The following is a 17,056-nucleotide window of genomic DNA, read 5'->3' on the forward strand; positions in this document are numbered from 1 at the left end:
ATTGGGGATTTCAAAAAGAAAAATGTCAGGTCACCGATTATCAATCCTTGTGTGAGATAGCTCCGCTATCTCAAGGGATATATACAAATTCTCCAAAAGATTTCAAACCAAACTGAATTCTAATTGCTTCAAAAACAACAATTATAGAGCCCCTAAAAGGTACCAGGGACTATACATAGAATTCTGTATATTCTTACTTATATATTTAAGCCTCTAAATAGCCTTGGGAGGTAAGAATTATTCTTATTGTAATTTTACAAAGCGGGAAACGAAGACAAAAATTAGGGAACCTGACCAACATCACATAGCTAAAAATAGCAGATCTGGGGTTTGATTTCAGTCAGGTCGGCCTTAGAGGACATGCATTTTTTTTTGCATCCAGTAACACTCATTTGTTTAGTAAAGTGTCTCCAATGGACATGGGCCTGGGTCAGCCCCGGACACACGAAGGACATCCGGCTGGTTGTGCTCAACACCAGATATCCTCAGGCCGATGCGTCATTGCCGTGTGGTCCCTGCCACGTGGCCTGCACAGATCATCACACCACCTTGATTGCCTGGCTTGTTATTTCAAAAATATAACAGGTTTATTGAGATAGAATTCACACACCATACAATTCATCCATTTAAAGTGTACAACTTAATGGCTTTCAGTATATTCACAGATTCGTGCAACTCTCACCTTCCGCATAACATACCCTTCAGCAGTCACATCCCGTTCCCCCTCCTGCAGCCCTGGACCAGCAGTAGTCAGCTTTTTGTGTCCCTGGGTTTTCCTGTTCTGAACATTTCATATAAATAGAATCATTCAACACGTGGCCTTCTGTGTTTGGCTTTTTTCACTTGGTGTGGTGTCTGCGAGGTTCATCCACGTGGTTGCATATATTAGTCCTTTTTTTAAGTTGCCAAATCACACCCCAGTGTATGAATTTACCAGATTTTAAGGCTCCATTCATCCTTTGATAGACATGTCTCGATTTTTTGGCTGTTATGAATAACGTTGCTGTGAACATTAGTGTGCACGTTTTGTGTGGGTATTTGTCTTTGCAAAAGTGATTTTTCTTACTCTGCAGAGTCAGTGGATATTGGGTAGCAGGGGTACTAGATTCTGTCTTCAACAGTCAAAGCTTCAGCATCTGATTGGCTGTGAACAGCTACTTTCAGAAACCAAATGGAAAGCTTGAGTAACCTTAAGTAACCGCCTCATCCCTTCTTAATACTAAATCTTTTTTTGTGAGTGTATGAAACAAATTTAATAAATGATGGTAATAATCATGGCTAACAACAGCTGAATACTATAGACGTTCCAGGCAGCCTATGAAGTGTGCTAAACGTATTTCATCATCTAATTTTAGACCTACTCAAATGGTTTCGAATCCTTACATTCTAGAAGGTAAGATTTAAAATATATATATAAAAAATGACAGACAGCTGTATTTTATCTGTACTGATGACTAGGTAGGAGAGAAAAAAAAGGTTTAGCTTGAAGGAGGAAAAACTAAAAGAAAAGGCAAACTTCCCTAAATGGAAAGCTATTCAGAAGAGACTCAGTTGGATGGGTTAAAGACAGTTTCATTGACAGTATTTTATTAACAGGAAACAGGAAATAAGTGAATTATTGTTCTTTCTTCTGGGTCTGCATACTCACAATACTATCTCAAGGTCTGCGTTTTCCAGAGGGACACAGGATTTGTTGCCAAAGCGTGATAGAAGCTAGTAAAGATTAACTAAAAAGAAATGAGGAACTGTTCTTATACAACATTTTTATTGGCTTTTGTTAAAAGTTTTCCTGCTGCAAAGTGCGCATCTCTTACCTAGGATGAAAATCCATTTGAGTAGGTTTGCCCCCTTCAACGTACTTCAAAGACCAGCGAGTGCACGTAGAGTCGAACAAACAAACAAGTAACGAGACACAAAACATCTACAGCGTGTTGTTTGCGATGTGGTAAAAGTAAAGACGGATACATTTATATTCATCATAACAAATGTTATGGCCAAAAAGGCCACGACTTGTAAAGAATAATTATAATTTGTATGGTAATGACATATCCTATTAAAAGAATTATAATACATGTCAGAGAATCCACAAGTAGGCTTCTTCCTGGAAATAAAAACCAGACTTAATCAATTTGCTTCAGTATATTAGCTAAGAAAAAAACACAACGGGTGTCTCACTGAAAAGTGCATTGTGTTGATTTTGATTTTGTGTAAAGTTGACCATATAGGAGTTTTTCGTTTGGATTAAAATTCTGAATCCATAACTATGAAACAGTCTAGAAGCATCATCATTTTCAATGAACTCTAAATTACCCTTAGAATTAAAGACCACGGGAAGGATCCCTAACCTGCATTCTGCTTTAGTCCTTAAGATCCAGTTGCCAGCTGTTCTCAGTCACCTTCATTCCTTAGGAAAGACTAGGCTTTTCCATTCAGCAACCGACCCAGGAACCAGCTCTCAGCACACTAACCACGTCTTCCTTCTCTGTGTCGTACTTGTACGCTTTTGGTCCTGAAAAGAAGTAAATGTTGCCTGAAAGAGACAAAGTTGACATTGCGGTTACTGAAAACGACCTGCAAGCTTCCAACAGGGAGGGCTTGTAACTGTAACTTTCTTGAGGTGGCACCGAGGGGAGTGGGGAACGTGGCAGGAGGCGGTTAGCTAGTCCTGTGCACGGTCCTCACTGAGCTCTAAGAACCTGACACCCCTAACTTGTCAATCATCTCTCATCTCTCTCCCTGTTCCTGCCTGGGGTGTTCGGTGCTTCTGCTCAGGCTGTTCCCCTCCAGGAAGTCCCCTCCCTCGACAAACCTTTAACTGTTCCTTAAACCTCAGCTGAAGTCTTACCGTGAAGTCTACAAGTACCCATGCCTCTTCGATTTTTTTTCTTTTTCAGATGACCTCTTGCAATCATGATGACGACTACCACATAACTCAATACTAAATTATAGACTGTTTGTTTCCCAGTTATTTCATCTGTGTTGGATGGAGGGGCATTTCCCAAAGTTAGTAACCATTCCACAAGAGCAGAGACCATATCTGAAACTGTCTTTGCATTTCTGAACCATGCCCAGTTCTGTGCAACAGACTCGAGAAGAATGTGTTGACTGACTGATTCAAATGATTCCATTAAATTTATTCAACCTCGTTCAATTCAATTCAATGTTCCCAGTTGTGTGGTAGATTTCAGGAGCTGGGTGATGGAGTGGAGAAAGGAACTGGAAGGCTGAGAGCATGTGCATTCTAAAGATGAAAAGGTAATTTTGAGTGGGTGGACTTTACGACATAGCTGACTAAAGGACTGAGCCATACCTTAAAAACTTTCCATTTGTAAAGGAAGAACCACAAAGGCAGACCTTTTGTACCCTTCCTAGTGGTTCATCTGGTTAGCTAAATTTATCAGGGACTCAGGACTGAAAAAGAGTAAGAACCAAGGACTTCCATTTGGAAACCTATTTTCTGCGATGTTAAAGCAAAGCCCAGCTTTCTTGTTACAATTTCCACAAAAAAAGGTTTCAGTGGAAAAACTCACCATTTAATTCTACTGCAGCATCTATTTGGCCATTAACTCCTGAAAATTCTTCTTCAGTGTTCTTTGGATAGTCTTTTTCCATTTTCCTTTTTCGTTCATCGTAGCTGGAAGAAGGATTATTTCATAAGTAATATCAGCAAGGGGACACTGTGCTGGTCAGGCATATTTAGCCAGGGTGACAGATGGCTTACTTTGGACCTCTCTCTGTTCCCCTGTCTCTCTGTCTCTCTTTCTCACATACACACATACACACACTCACACACACTCACACACACATACAAACTCTATCATTACGCTCCCAGGTTGCAAAGATTCCGGGACCACTAGTTTGGGAGTCATTTGCTTGTTGACATTCTCTAAAAAATTTCCAGATAGATTGTTTAGAATTAGTTATTCATATATTATAGGATCAAATTTCTATAACTTAAACATGATTGCCTTTCAAAGGGAGCTCTCCATACATTTTCAGTGCTTTATTTACTGCTGTCATTTCTCTCTTTCTCACTTTTCCATGTATGAGTCTCTGGGCTCACTGAACAGCTGCAAGCCCATCACAGGGGCTTTTACCAATGAGCTTCTTGCTATGTCCCCGTGTAGGAGGACTGAGCAAACAGTGCACCGTGAATGAATGAACAACTGTGTGAATGGCCAACAGATAAATGAGAAGCAAGAAAAGCTTGAGCCTTTGCCTTCTGAATCACTGTCATTGAATTAAATTGCTTTTGTTTCCCGGAAAGATCATACAACTGACTGGATAGCAGTTTAGGCTTCTTTTTCTGAATCCACATCTACCAGGCAATGATAACTCGAAAGACTAGTTAATACAGCTCTTTGTGGTCTAAGTTACCCCTTGTGAAAAAGGCTGGGACTTGTCTGAATCAGCATGACTTGTACGAGTTCAGCATGTAGGCAGGGCTGACTCTCACCCCTTCCAGAAGACTTCATTAAACTGTGAGAAAGTCCCTTTTCCCTCAGCACAGAGCTCCCAGTGGGGACATTCCCAGGGTGGACTCCCCACTCCTTTCCCACCAAAAGGTCAGACAATTTCTCCTGGTGCCCAGGCCACTGGGGAAGTTTCCTGTGGGGGCAGATCACACCCACCTTCTCCTGAAATATGCCTCTCATGGGGCAATGAGTGCACAGGCCAGGGTACAGATCTCCTACAACACTGAGGAGGATCAAACACCGGGAAGGAAGAATGCAGGCTGAGATTGACTAGTGGGTTGAGCTGCTTTACGGAGCATTGAGGACAAGAGCGGAAGCTAACTCCCGGAAGTGGAAGTCCAAACTCCCTTTCCAGGAGAGCCATTAGGACCTTCCAGGAGGCCAAGGGAAAAACTGAGCTGTATCAGCTACTGGAAGCACAGATAAAAATGGAAGCCGTTTACTGTATTTTGTCATCATCAGAAGTGCCAATACTGAGTGTGGGGACAGGGCACCTGTATGCTTTTAGAAGGGCTGGTAGGAGTGGTGCCAGGACTGGAGTTAGGAAAGGACTGGAGGGAAAGAAGAAAGGACAGCCAGGCATATTGGCTCCCCCATGGCTTAGATTTCTTTTGTTCACTTTGTTCCAGTGTCTGAAATTTAGGTCCTTCATAATAAATATGTATGAGTTGCTCACATATTAATCTTTGTTCCCTAGGTTTTCTTCTCTCACTTCCCTGAGACAGTTGTATTGAAGAAGTGGAAGCTTGGACTAGAGGAAGTGAGGAAGGTAATTCTCAAGCTTAAAATATTGGAGGAGTGGGTTGCAAAAGGAAGCACAAAGTGATCAAGGGGCATTTGGCTTGTCTGTATCAAGATCTAGAGGGACACGTGGTGGTGGATGCTGCAGGGCATGACTGACTTTGAATTCTTTGCCTAATGGTAACCCGTATGCTCAGGGAAAATGGGAGGTGCCTCTCATGTCTTTATCCTCTTTTGTCTGCTCTGAAGAGAGGATTCAAAGCTGAGCTATTGTAATTAGAGTTCTGCTGTACCTTTGTATATGTTAAACAGGCATTTCTGAGTGATTTTGGGAACTTAATCACCACTTCTGTTGTTTTATGGAAAAGCGTGTTCTCAGTTCCAAACAAGTGACTAAAGACTGTCCACAGAGAAGCCTATTACAAGGTGGGATCTGCTTGTGTGTTTAAATTGGATGGGGATTATCTGGAAAGTATGAAAGGAGAGAGGAAGGAGCTCTTCTGAGAACAGAAAAACAAAATAATACAGGAATACATTTTAAAGAGAAAATGATGGTAAGGACCTTTAATGAAAAAGAATATGAACACAAATATATGTGCGTATGTGTGGCTGGGGCACTGTGCTGTGCACCAGAAACTGACACATTGTAACTGACTATACTTCAATTAAAAAAAGAGGTTGGGGGGAATGATGACTATTAATCCAATAGAAAGATCTGAAAAAGAGCTCTTTCCCTTTTTATCTGTCTGCTTAGTTTGCTGAGGTGGATGGAGATGCCATCTAAAATCTTATATATCTGTTCAGAGTATGCTGAAGGTAGTAAGATTATATAGGAAGAAAATTTCAGAAGAAATTTTAAAGAAGCAATGTCCAGTTGAGAATTTTAACTTTTCAATCACATTTATAAAAGCCTATACAGAAATTTCCGTAAAATTGTGAAGTCATAGTTTGTTTCCTCCATCCCCTCTCCTGTTTATGTAATTAATAGTCCCTCTGTCTTTCTGACATGACCCCTCTCTGCCCTCTTGCCTCCTAACCTATAACTGCTTTCCAAAGAGTATAACTCTCAATAAAACCTATTGCAAAGTATCAGGCTGGCACATAAATCAGCATTGTAAGGTTAGATGAAAACATGTATTCCGTTTGGACCACTTATGTAGACACTATGTAAATTGGGCCTATATAATTAACATAGAGTTATCTACTTTTCATTTTACCAAGCAACAACAGTACCATCAAACCATCAAAATATAAATTACCACCTATTTTCGTGATCATTTCGCAAACAAAAGAAACTTTAACTCCAAAAAAGGCAGAAAGGAAATAATCTCAGAATACAAGATGGTTCTTGCCAATAATACTGACCCAGACCATGTCCTCCTCTGTTTATAATATTGTGCTATTCTTACTTTTCTGTGGACTGATGAAAACTCTGTGATGATCTAGCCCTTGAGTTTTGGACAGATACTTGAACATTTCTGTCCCAGAGCAAAGAGCACAACCTGTGTGGTCAGAAGGCTCTGGGTTTGAGCTCTGACTCTGTTACCTGTTGGCGCTGTGATCAGGGAAAGTGATCTGAGCTCTGAGCCCTGGTTTCCTTATCTGGCAAATAGCAGTTCTGAGGATGAGAGAAATTCACACACGCGCACACACACGCCTGGCACATGCAGACATCAAGGGCTGGCCCAAGCTATAAGAGTTTGTGGTTTATTTTGGCCCCAAGAACAATTAACTGACTGGCTAGTTATGAGGCTGAGAGATCTGACCCGGGACCCTACGTCATCGAGGAGTTTAGTCTTTACTTAATCTTTAAACATACTTCATTAGGATAACATTTTGCAGCAGGAAGCAAGGTTGAGAAAAGGAGGAGATCGAAGGGCTAGAGAATGTTGGCGTAATGACTTATAATATATATACTATGTATATTAGGTACCTGCTAAAATCATTGTATATATTTTCTCATCACTGAGGTCTTGTTTGTGAAACCTAAACACCAACAAAATACGACTGACCTGTAACTGTGTCTATTTCCTTTACAGGCATTTGTTTCATCATTTACTATTGATGAGTGGGTATAGACATTAAATAAATCATTGCTAACAGTTAAGTTTTACTAGCAATATAGATAGCTGTCTCTTACCTTAGATACCTGATGCGGTTTTTCATATATATTATCTTAGTCTCCACCTTTGTAAGCTCAGGACTTGGGGACTGTTTAGGTAAGGTGCCTGCATGTTGTTTAATTTTATGTTCAGAACTTAGATTTGTTAGGAATTTCTGGTGTTTCAATTGTGATGATTTTTAACATATGTCAATGGCAAAGCTGACTCCATTCTGCCTTCTTTGAAGTACTGAGTGGAGAGTTGAATCTGCTAAAAGTTGCTTAAAGAAAACATGAGAAAGGGTGGCAAAAAGGGGGATTTAATGATAAATATCTAAGATATAAGTTTCAGGAAGTTTCTTCAAGGAGACCCTTCTAGCGAAATGGAATCCCCTCTGAAGTTAATAACCCACTTCTAGCCAGGAATCACATGGCCTTCATGGAGGAAGGAGCCTTTGTGATCTACACCGGAGAGGGCAGGAGGAGAGTGGTCAGGAATGAAGAGAAGGGAGAAGAGGCAGAAGCTGCTGTGTACCATCCGAGACAGGGGTCAGGAACCAGGACCCATGGGAAAGTGACTCTGAGAAAATTCTGGAACAAAGAATTTCTAACAATGTTGAAAAATACTGATGATCTCAATTGCCACCTGATTGTGTGATGAAATGCAAATTTATTTCTCCAGCCTGAATTCTCTGAGTTCAAGATCTGTATGTCCAACTCTCTTCTAGACATTTCCATCCTATGGCCCCATCAGCATGTCAAACTATGCACGTACAAACTGGAACTCCTGTCTACTCCTTTAATTTTGTTTTCTTAATTTTATTCTTTCCCCATTCAATGGCCTTAGCAGCCTGGTCAAAAATCAACTGAGCATAGATCTATGGGTTTAGTTTTGGACTGTCAGTTTTATTTCATTGATCTAAATGTCTATCCTCATGTTAGTATGACACTGTCTTGATTATTGCTTTCTAGTAAGTTTTGAAATTGGGAAATCTGAGTTCTCCAACTTTGTTCTTCCTTTCAACATATTTTGGCTCTTCTGGTCTTATGAGCTTCCACACCAATTTTAAGATCAGCTTGACAATTTCTACAAGGAAACCAGTGGTATTCTGATGGGTCTGTAGATCACTTTGGGGAACAAAAGTATTAAGGCTTCTGATCCATGAACATGAGATATCTTTCTGTTTAGATCTTGTTTAATTTCTTTCAAAAATGTTTTATAGTTTTCAGACTATAAGTTCCCCACTTCTTCTGTTAAAATTTATTTCTAAGTATGTTTTTCTTCATGATGCTATTATAAGTGGAACTGTTTTCTTAGTTTCATTTTTTTGCATTGTTCATTGAAGTGTATAGAAATACAATAGATTTTTTCATATTCAACTCACACTTTGCAAACTTGATGGACCCATTTATTAGTTCTAACAGTTTTTTTCTCTTGAGTATTCCTTAGGTTTTCTATATAAATGATAATATGACATACAAAGAAAGACAGTTTTACTTTCTTTCCAATCTGGATGCCTTTTATATCATTCGGTCCTGCTTAACTGTCCTGGCTAGAACCTTCAGTAAAATGGTGGCCAGGAATGGTGAGAATGGAAATTTTTGTCTTGTTTCTGATTTAGGGGGGAAAGCATCCAATCTTTCATCACTCAGTATGATACCAGCTGTGGGCTTTCACAGATGCCTTTTATTAGATTGAAAAAGTTTCCGTTATTCCTAATTTGTTGAGTGCTTTTTAATCATGCAACAGTGTTGAATTTTGTCACATACTTTTTCTGAATCTATTGAGATGGTTATACATTTAAAAATTTTTTTCAGTCTGTTGATATGGTGTATTACATTAACTGATTTTCAGATGATAAACTAACTTTGCATTCCTGGGAAAAAAAATTCCCACTTGGTATTGGTGTGTAATTATTTTTACATGTTGCTGGATTTAGTTTGCTAGGTTTTTTATTTTTTGGAGGATTTTTCCATCCATATTCACAAAAGATATTGGTCCGAAGTTTTATTTTCTTCTGATGCTTTTCTCTGACTTTCGTATAAGGTTAATGCTGGCCTCATACAATAAGTTGGGAAGTGTTCCTTCCTCTTCTATTTTTTGGGAAGAGTTTTTGAAAAATTGAGTATTCTTTTTTAAAAGTTTTGGTAGAATTCACCAGTGAACCATGCAGGCCTGGGCTGTTCTTTGTGGATCACTTTTTAATTGATCACTTTTTAATTGTGAATTAAACCTCTTCATTTGCTGCAGCTCTGTTCAGGTTGTCTGTTTCTTCTTGACTCAGTTTCATCACTTTGCATCTTTCCAGGGATTTGTTCATTTCCTCTAAGTTTTCTAATTTATTGGCATACAATAGTTCATTCCTCTATAATCCATTTTATTTCTGTAAGGTTGGTAGTAATGTTCCCTCTTTCATTTCTGATTTTAGTAACTTGAGTCTTCTCTTTTTTACTAAATCAGTTTAGCGAGAAGTTTGTCAATTTTCTCGATCTCTTCAAAGAACCAAATTTAGTTTTGCTGATTTTCTCAAATTGCTGAAATATTCTCTACTTCATTCATTTCCACTGTCATCTTCATTATTTCCTTTTCCCTGCTTGCTTAAGGTTTAATCTGTTCTTTTCCCCAGTGTCTTAAGTTACTGATTTCAGTTCTTTCTTCTTTTTTAACTTGAGCGTTTACAGCTATAAACTTCCCTTTGAGCACTGCCTTAACTGCATCAGTAAGTCCTCATCTGTTGTGTTTTCATTTTCACTCATCCTTAAGTATTTTCTAATTTCTCTTGTGATTTCTTCTTTGCCCCACTGGTTGTTGGAGACCGTGATGTATAATGTCCACATGTTGGTAAATTACCCCCTTTTTCCTTCTGGCATTGATTTCTAGCTTTTCTCCATTGTGATCAGAGAAGATATTTTGTATGATTTCGATGATTTTAAGTCTATTGAGGCTTGTGCTGGGGCCTAACATGTGGTCCATCCTGAACAATGCGCCACACATGCACTTGAGAAGAACGTGTAGTCTGCTTTTGCTGAGTGAAGTGTTCCACAGACGTCTGTTAGGTCTGGTTGGTTGACAGCCTGTAAAAGTCTTCTCTTCCTAATGGATCTTATTGTCTGGTTGTTCTGCCTGTTATTGAAGGTGAAGCAGTGAAGTCTCTGATTATTTCAGTTGTTGTCTTCTCTCTGCTTCTTTGTTTTGTTTTGTTTTGTTTTGCTTCATGCATTTGGGGCTCTGCTGTTAGGCTGTCCTATATTCCTGGTAGAGTGATCCTTTTATCACTGTAAGATGTCTCTATCCTTAGTGATATTTTTTATATTAAAGTCCATTTTGCCTGATATTAGCATAGCCACCCTGGCTTTCTTAGGTTGCTTATATAATTTGCATATGTATTTTTTCATCCTTTTACTTTTATCCTATTTGTACCTTTGAATAGAGTGTGTCCCCTGTAGATAGCATACAATTGCATCTTCTTTTTTATCCAGTCTGACAGTCTTTGCAATTGATTAGATTGCTTCATCTAGTCACATTTAATATTGATACAATTAGATTTATATCTGCCATTTTACTTTGTGTTTTCTACACAGCTCATGTCTTTTTGGTTCCTTTTTCCCTCAATGCTTTCTTTTGCATGAGTAAAAAAATTCCAACATGCCATTTAAATTTCTTTCATGGCTTTTTTCACTCCATTTAAAAAAGTTATTTCCTTCGTGGTTGCTATGGAGCATACCATATATTTTTGTTTGTTTGTTTTTTATTGAAGTATAGTCAGTTTACAATGTTGTGTTACGTATATGTTTTAACTTACCATAATCTGCTTCAGACTTACACTGACTTACTTCCAATGAGATACAGAAACATTCCTGTGAAGTTCTAGTTCTTACCACCCCCTCCCTTTTGTGGTATTATTGTTATGCACGATACATCTGTATCTGTTACAAATCCCTGAAATACGTTGTGGTAATTACCGTTTTATACAGTTTAGTGTTTTCTAAAAAGGATGAGAGACTAAAGGAGAAATATATATACATTTACAGTTTTTGATACATTAACCTTCCTATTTACCACTTCCAGCTCTCTCCTTTTGTTCCTGTGAATCTGAGTTACTATCTGGTGTCATTTCCTTAACCTAATACAATTCTGCTTCCACCCACTTCCTTTGTGCTGTTATTGACAAATGTTATTGACATTATCTTTCTATATGTTATAGGCCCAATGATACAAATATATATATAGGTTTGTACAGCTAATTTAAAAACCAGTTAAGAAAAGAAACATACATTTATCTGTCTTTTACAATTATATAATTACAGTTACTGGTGCTCTTTTTTTTTTTTTAATGTGGATTCATATTACTGACTGGGGTTACCTGCTTTTAGCCTGAACTTTCTTTAGTAATTCTCATGAGGAAGATGCTAGCAACAAATTCTCCATTTTGTTGATCTGGGAATGTCTTTATTTTGCCTTCATTTTTGAAACGTAAACTTTGTTGACTACAGGATTCTTGGTTGAGGGTTTTTCTTTAAGCACTGTGAAGGTGGTTCCCACTGCTTCCTGGCCTAACTGGCTGAGCTGACTTCCAGTCTTGTCCTTCTGTAATCCAGTCACATGGCTGCCAGATGACATTCTTTTTTTAAACATTTTTTTACTGAGTTATAGTCATTTACAAGTTGTGTTAGAATGATATTCTTATAACAAAAATCGTATTGGGTTACTTTCTTATTTAAGACATTTAAAGATATCCCTCTTTTCTATAAATTAACACTGATCTCCCTGGAAAGGCATAGGCCCTCCGTGATCTACATGCTTGGGCCACGTCTCTCACTCCAGCCCATGTTCCAATCATACTGAACTGCTTGAGGTCCCCCCCCCCAGGCTAGTTGTCATGCCTCAGTGCCTTTGCTTCAACCGCTCTCTGTGCCTGGAAGACGTCCTGCCCCTCTCATCTGGGAAACTCCTACTCAAGTCTCAAGATGAAGCTCAGTCATTGCTTCCTCTAAGAATTCTCTCTTAACAACCTCTGCTAGAGTTAGCCATTTCCTCTTTGTTTTGCCCCACTGACCCCTGTGCAGTCTTCTATGAGGCCCCTTGTGGCACTTGGCTTGCTTTTAATTTATTTATATATACGTTTACTCTAAGACTTGTTGAGGATATTAATAACACTCAGCATGAATTGAATAATTATTATGCGACAGACATTTCACATTTTTCTCATTCATTTCCACAAGGCTGTGAAGTAGATACTATTTCTGCCTCAATTTTGAAGATGGTTAAACTAAAACAGAGGGGCAATCAGGCTGCCAGATAATTGCTGTTAGAGTTGAGATTAATGAACACTCTCTTACTCCCGTCCACACTCTGTAACAGCCAACTTTGTGCCTTCTCACGAGTGTCAAGATCCTAGTACAGAGCCTGGCACATAATCATGTCCAATATATGTAGGCTGAATGTGGTAGTTTGTCAACATATTAAAAAAATTTTTTTAAGAGTTAAAAAAACAAGATTTTGAAATCTACCTGTCTTTCCTATTTTTATTACTTATTATTACTTCTCTATGGTGACTAACAGTAAAATCCTTAAATAAACAGATCCATTTCCAGGATTCTTGGGGCATCTAGGAAGGAGAGAATTTGGAAGACTGTATCCCACTTTGGATCAGTGACGCCTCCAGTCTATCTGTACAGAAAGAGTGACTTAGGAGTGTAAAAGGGCTGGGACATGTAGATTTTCAAGTTGCTTTACACAAAATTAGAAAAGACTGCCCATCTCAAAGAATGATGGAGTTGATGGCATCCCCCGAGTCCTCAGAGACTCCTTGGTGTAATCACTGCCCTGCTATTAGTAAGCGAGGGAGAACCTCTATAGGGAGAAATTAGTCATCAGTGGTGAAAGTAATGTAAAGAAAAAAAAAAAACTGGTTGGATCACTGGCGCTTTCTAGAAAAAGGAAAGGAAGGAATCAAAGCAAACAGATGTATGGAGAAGTAACACTTGTTAGTAAAATCTCACTGGTATGTCATTTGGTGATGTGGCACGTGATGGTGTTGGCAAGGTAGAGCCCCTTTTTGGATTTTGCTTTGTAGTTCCACCCCCCTCCCCCTGCCCCTGTTACTATTACACTGACATGTGGGTTCTCACTCTCAGAGCCTGAATCAACCTGGCCCCAAGCCAACCCTCAGTCCTCAGTAGGGGAAGTTCTTCGGTGCTTTTCTCATGACAGTCATTAATTAAAACTGGTCCCAAACCCTAGAGGTTCATGGAGAGTTTCCCTGACAACCAGCATAGCCAGAGACTTTTCTTCCCTTGGCACATTATTTGCATCACAGACTGAACTAGCATGAGGACCAGAGAAGAATCTGAGGGATGACTAAGGGAAGTAAATCCTAACACACTGTCAATGGGTGTCAGTACAGTAAAATTCTTGGTCTATAACTTGAGGCTGTGGCCGTCTGTATTTTTGAGTGCATTCATGTGCTTTACCTAGAGAACTTCATTTATCTCCTTTGCTTTTCCTTCCAGCCCTCCTGCTTCCTGTGTAGATCAGTATGTAATGGCCGGGGCTCCACTGGCCTCCTTGAATCCCATGGCAACCACGAGAGCAGAAGCTACCTTTTACTACTGGAGCAAAGAATCAGAAGGCACTTGGGTCCCTAATGACCATGGACCCACCTTACCAGCTCTAAATCTGTTAAACTCCAGACATTTTACATTTATGAGAAAAAAGACCTTTCTATGTTTAAGCCACAATTACTTCTGGATCTTTCTTACTAGCAGTTGAATGTAATTGCTAACAAATACAGGGCTTCACAAGACAATAAGATGTCACCCACGTGAGACCCTGCTGAACAAAATGTATGGAAAATATCCATCAATAAAGGGGATTTTTTAATAATGATGACCCAATAGCTTTTCCTGAACTTTTGTAGGTCAAGGTTATTTGTCCTATTCCTTAGTGTATAAACCAGTGTGTGTCGGCGAGTATGAAGTAGGAGATACCTATCGCTGAAAGGATTGTCTACGCTTTGCCAAAGGTAGAGATTTCAAGACAATGTCAGGGCCCTTCAGTTTTTAAAAAGGAAATTCCCTTTGACCAGCTCTTTGGCTGGATTGCTTTTCTGAGGAATATTGAGGTTGAAGTCATCATTTGTTAATTATCACAACTTTTTAAGCCATCCTTTGTTGATGACCATGGAAGTTCCTACTATTCCTGAGCAGTGACTCTTTTTGCACACCTACTATGTGTCAGGCAGTGTGCTGTGTATCTACATACATTGTACCACTTATTACTTTCAATAACCTGGGGAGGTTAATATCAAAAGTGCCTGCTGTGGTCTCTTTTCCTTACCAGCAAGGTGAGTTCTTTAACATTTGAGTTAAGTGCCCAAGGCCGACTTCTTAATGAATCTCTTTTATGTAGATTGCTAAAAACTTCTCCTTAATAGACACTCACAGAGGTTGAGCTGGAAAGGTTCAATACTATTTCCTCAGCGGGGATCAGGCATCGTTAAAACCAAAGACTCTCTCCTTCCCCTTCCTTAAATTTACAGAGAATGAAAAACCTCTCACCAAGTTTCTTGTGTGAGCTATTAAGCCTCAGTCCTGCCTGATCGGAGGTACATGCTTCACTGCGGCTGCTGGTGTGTGGTAGATTAGTCCAAAGACGAGGCAATAAACAGAGATAATGAAAGCCGCGAATCCCCACAACGAGAACCAGGCTGTGAACAGGCTTTGACGAATTAAGTGAATCGTCACAACTCGCACTCTCACACGCATGCCCGTACGTGCATCTTGGGGTGTCATTCTCTAAAACTCCACAGTGAGAACTGGGTTTCTCCACACCCATCCTCCTGTGTGCCAGCACGGTGATGACAACCACCTTGTCTTAAAAAGAGCTCTCGGAGAATATACCCAGCAGGTGTTAGGGACTTAATAAGTGAGTTACTGTCACTATTTCATACCGAAAGTTCCAACAGAAAAGTAGCTGGCTTAGTGGTTGAAGCCCTAGACTGGAAGTGTCAAGTCATGAGAGCCTGTGACACTATGAGCAATGCTACCAGGGCTCTGAATGCCCAGAAGAGCCGGCAGGGTCCACGCTTGTTGGACATTCATTTTTATGAAAAAAATTTCCCTTTTCATGAAATGTATCTGTGCTCAAGTTGTATTACTTTCTCAGCCCCAGACTGAGGAAGATAGTCAAATGGAAGAAGATGACAGGGATTTATTTATAAATTTATATTATGCCACAGAAATGGTCATTTCAAAATAAATAATATAGAATAAAATGAAAACCCTTGGACCAAAGATGGGTCCTTGCCTGATCCTAACTGGGACCAAAAGTGTTGAGCACAGTCAACCATTTAGCATCTGTTTTCACTTCTCTCCTGAAGTTCAGAAAAACAAGTAAAGCTAAAGTGAGAACTAGGGATAGAGAAGGTGCAGAGGCAGAGCCTGACTGAGTGGCTCCCAGTTCTTCAGCAGAAATCAAATAAGACAGTGAGATGACAGGAGAGATGTGGTGAGGCCCTGTGCACAGTGATGGGATGACTGATGGCACCTTATTCAGATCTATTTATATGAACTTCCTGCAAGACAGGTATGGAAATTGTCTATGATCCACTTTGGACAAGAAGAACCGTCATGTTCTGGGTTAGATAAAAGAACTTAGCAATAAGGCCTCTTTCTTTCAGCAAAACTTTCCTTCAAAGAGCCCCACAGTCATGACCACATTCATTTTGCACAAAATCACAGAGTATTCCGGAACGCACTGATACTCACAGAAGAGGGATCAGTTCTCCCCCCAGGCATTCCCAGTGGGTACTTCTGTGCTGGAGGCATTACATTCACTCTCTTAGGCCACTGGGGGTCCAGTTAATGAATACTTTGAAAGCTTAGGATGTTTCATGGGCTGGAGAGCAAACGATGGGATTATGGAATGAATGGTTCACTTATTTGGATGGTTCTGTCGCTTGGAGACAGCTAAATGAAACCCCAGTGGCCAAGAAGAGTCAATGGACCTATTAAAAATGTGCCTTGCATTCTTTTCAGCAAAAGGATTTTTCCTTCTCATTGACTACGCCTGGACAAGTCAAAGGAGGAAAGCCATACCTGTAGTATTCATCTCCCACAAAGAAAAGGGTCTTCTGTGCATCCTTGAGGTAGACCGCAGCATCTATCCGCTGCACGTTCCTTGGGAACCCATAGTCATAAATAGTCCGGGGAGGACCCTGCATCTGGAAGCCTCTTGTTACCCAGTAGTGGGGTCCTGGAAACAGAAATTAATGTTGACAAAAACTCTGTACCACTTAGTGATGCTCCTCACGCAGGAGGATTTGTCTGCAGGATCACAAAGGGGGCTAGTTTACGGGATATTTGTCAACGCAATAGGAGAGATAGAAGCCTCTGTTCAATTCAGTAAAAGACTTAAAACTTGCCCTGGAGGCAAAAATCCCTAGGGATGCCTTAAGCAACCATATTGATATCAATTATGTCTTAAATTTAACACTTTTTTTCAAGATGATTTTCATCTGTATAATCTCTTTTTAGTCTCATATGTACATGCGAGAGAAGGGGCAAGTGACACACAAATGCTGTGATTCTTAAATTGAAACTAGCTTTCTATCCCTGTATCTTAGCAACCAGAAGACAAGTTAAAACTGATAGTTACCACTTATGGGATAACTTCCATTGGCTAGCCATTGTCACGTCTTCAAGGTTGATGTTACTATAATCTTTTGCGCAGGAAGAA

The 17,056-nt window shown here is 39.7% G+C and overlaps 1 protein-coding gene and 1 long non-coding RNA gene across 2 annotated transcripts in view; one reads left to right on the plus strand and one right to left on the minus strand.

The window, feature by feature from the left end:
- Window positions 1-590: 590 nt before the first annotated feature.
- Window positions 591-17,056, minus strand: part of MMP20 (matrix metallopeptidase 20) — a 46,266-nt gene continuing 29,800 nt past the window's right edge. Inside the window, exons 8-10 of the mRNA XM_010977791.3 lie at window positions 16,417-16,573; window positions 3,531-3,634; window positions 591-2,530 (exon numbers count right to left, since the gene is read on the minus strand). Of these exons, the coding sequence (XP_010976093.1) occupies window positions 2,430-2,530; window positions 3,531-3,634; window positions 16,417-16,573 (362 nt within the window). The 3' untranslated portion in view covers window positions 591-2,429. The remainder of the gene's footprint in view (window positions 2,531-3,530; window positions 3,635-16,416; window positions 16,574-17,056) is intronic.
- On the plus strand, window positions 3,162-14,184 carry LOC116155265 (uncharacterized). The gene is made up of 3 exons (XR_004139135.2): window positions 3,162-3,255; window positions 5,173-5,244; window positions 13,831-14,184. It is a non-coding gene; the product is annotated as an uncharacterized LOC116155265 (long non-coding RNA).

This window comes from Camelus dromedarius, chromosome 12, assembly GCF_036321535.1.
Source record: "Camelus dromedarius isolate mCamDro1 chromosome 12, mCamDro1.pat, whole genome shotgun sequence".
Classification (NCBI taxonomy): domain Eukaryota; kingdom Metazoa; phylum Chordata; class Mammalia; order Artiodactyla; family Camelidae; genus Camelus; species Camelus dromedarius.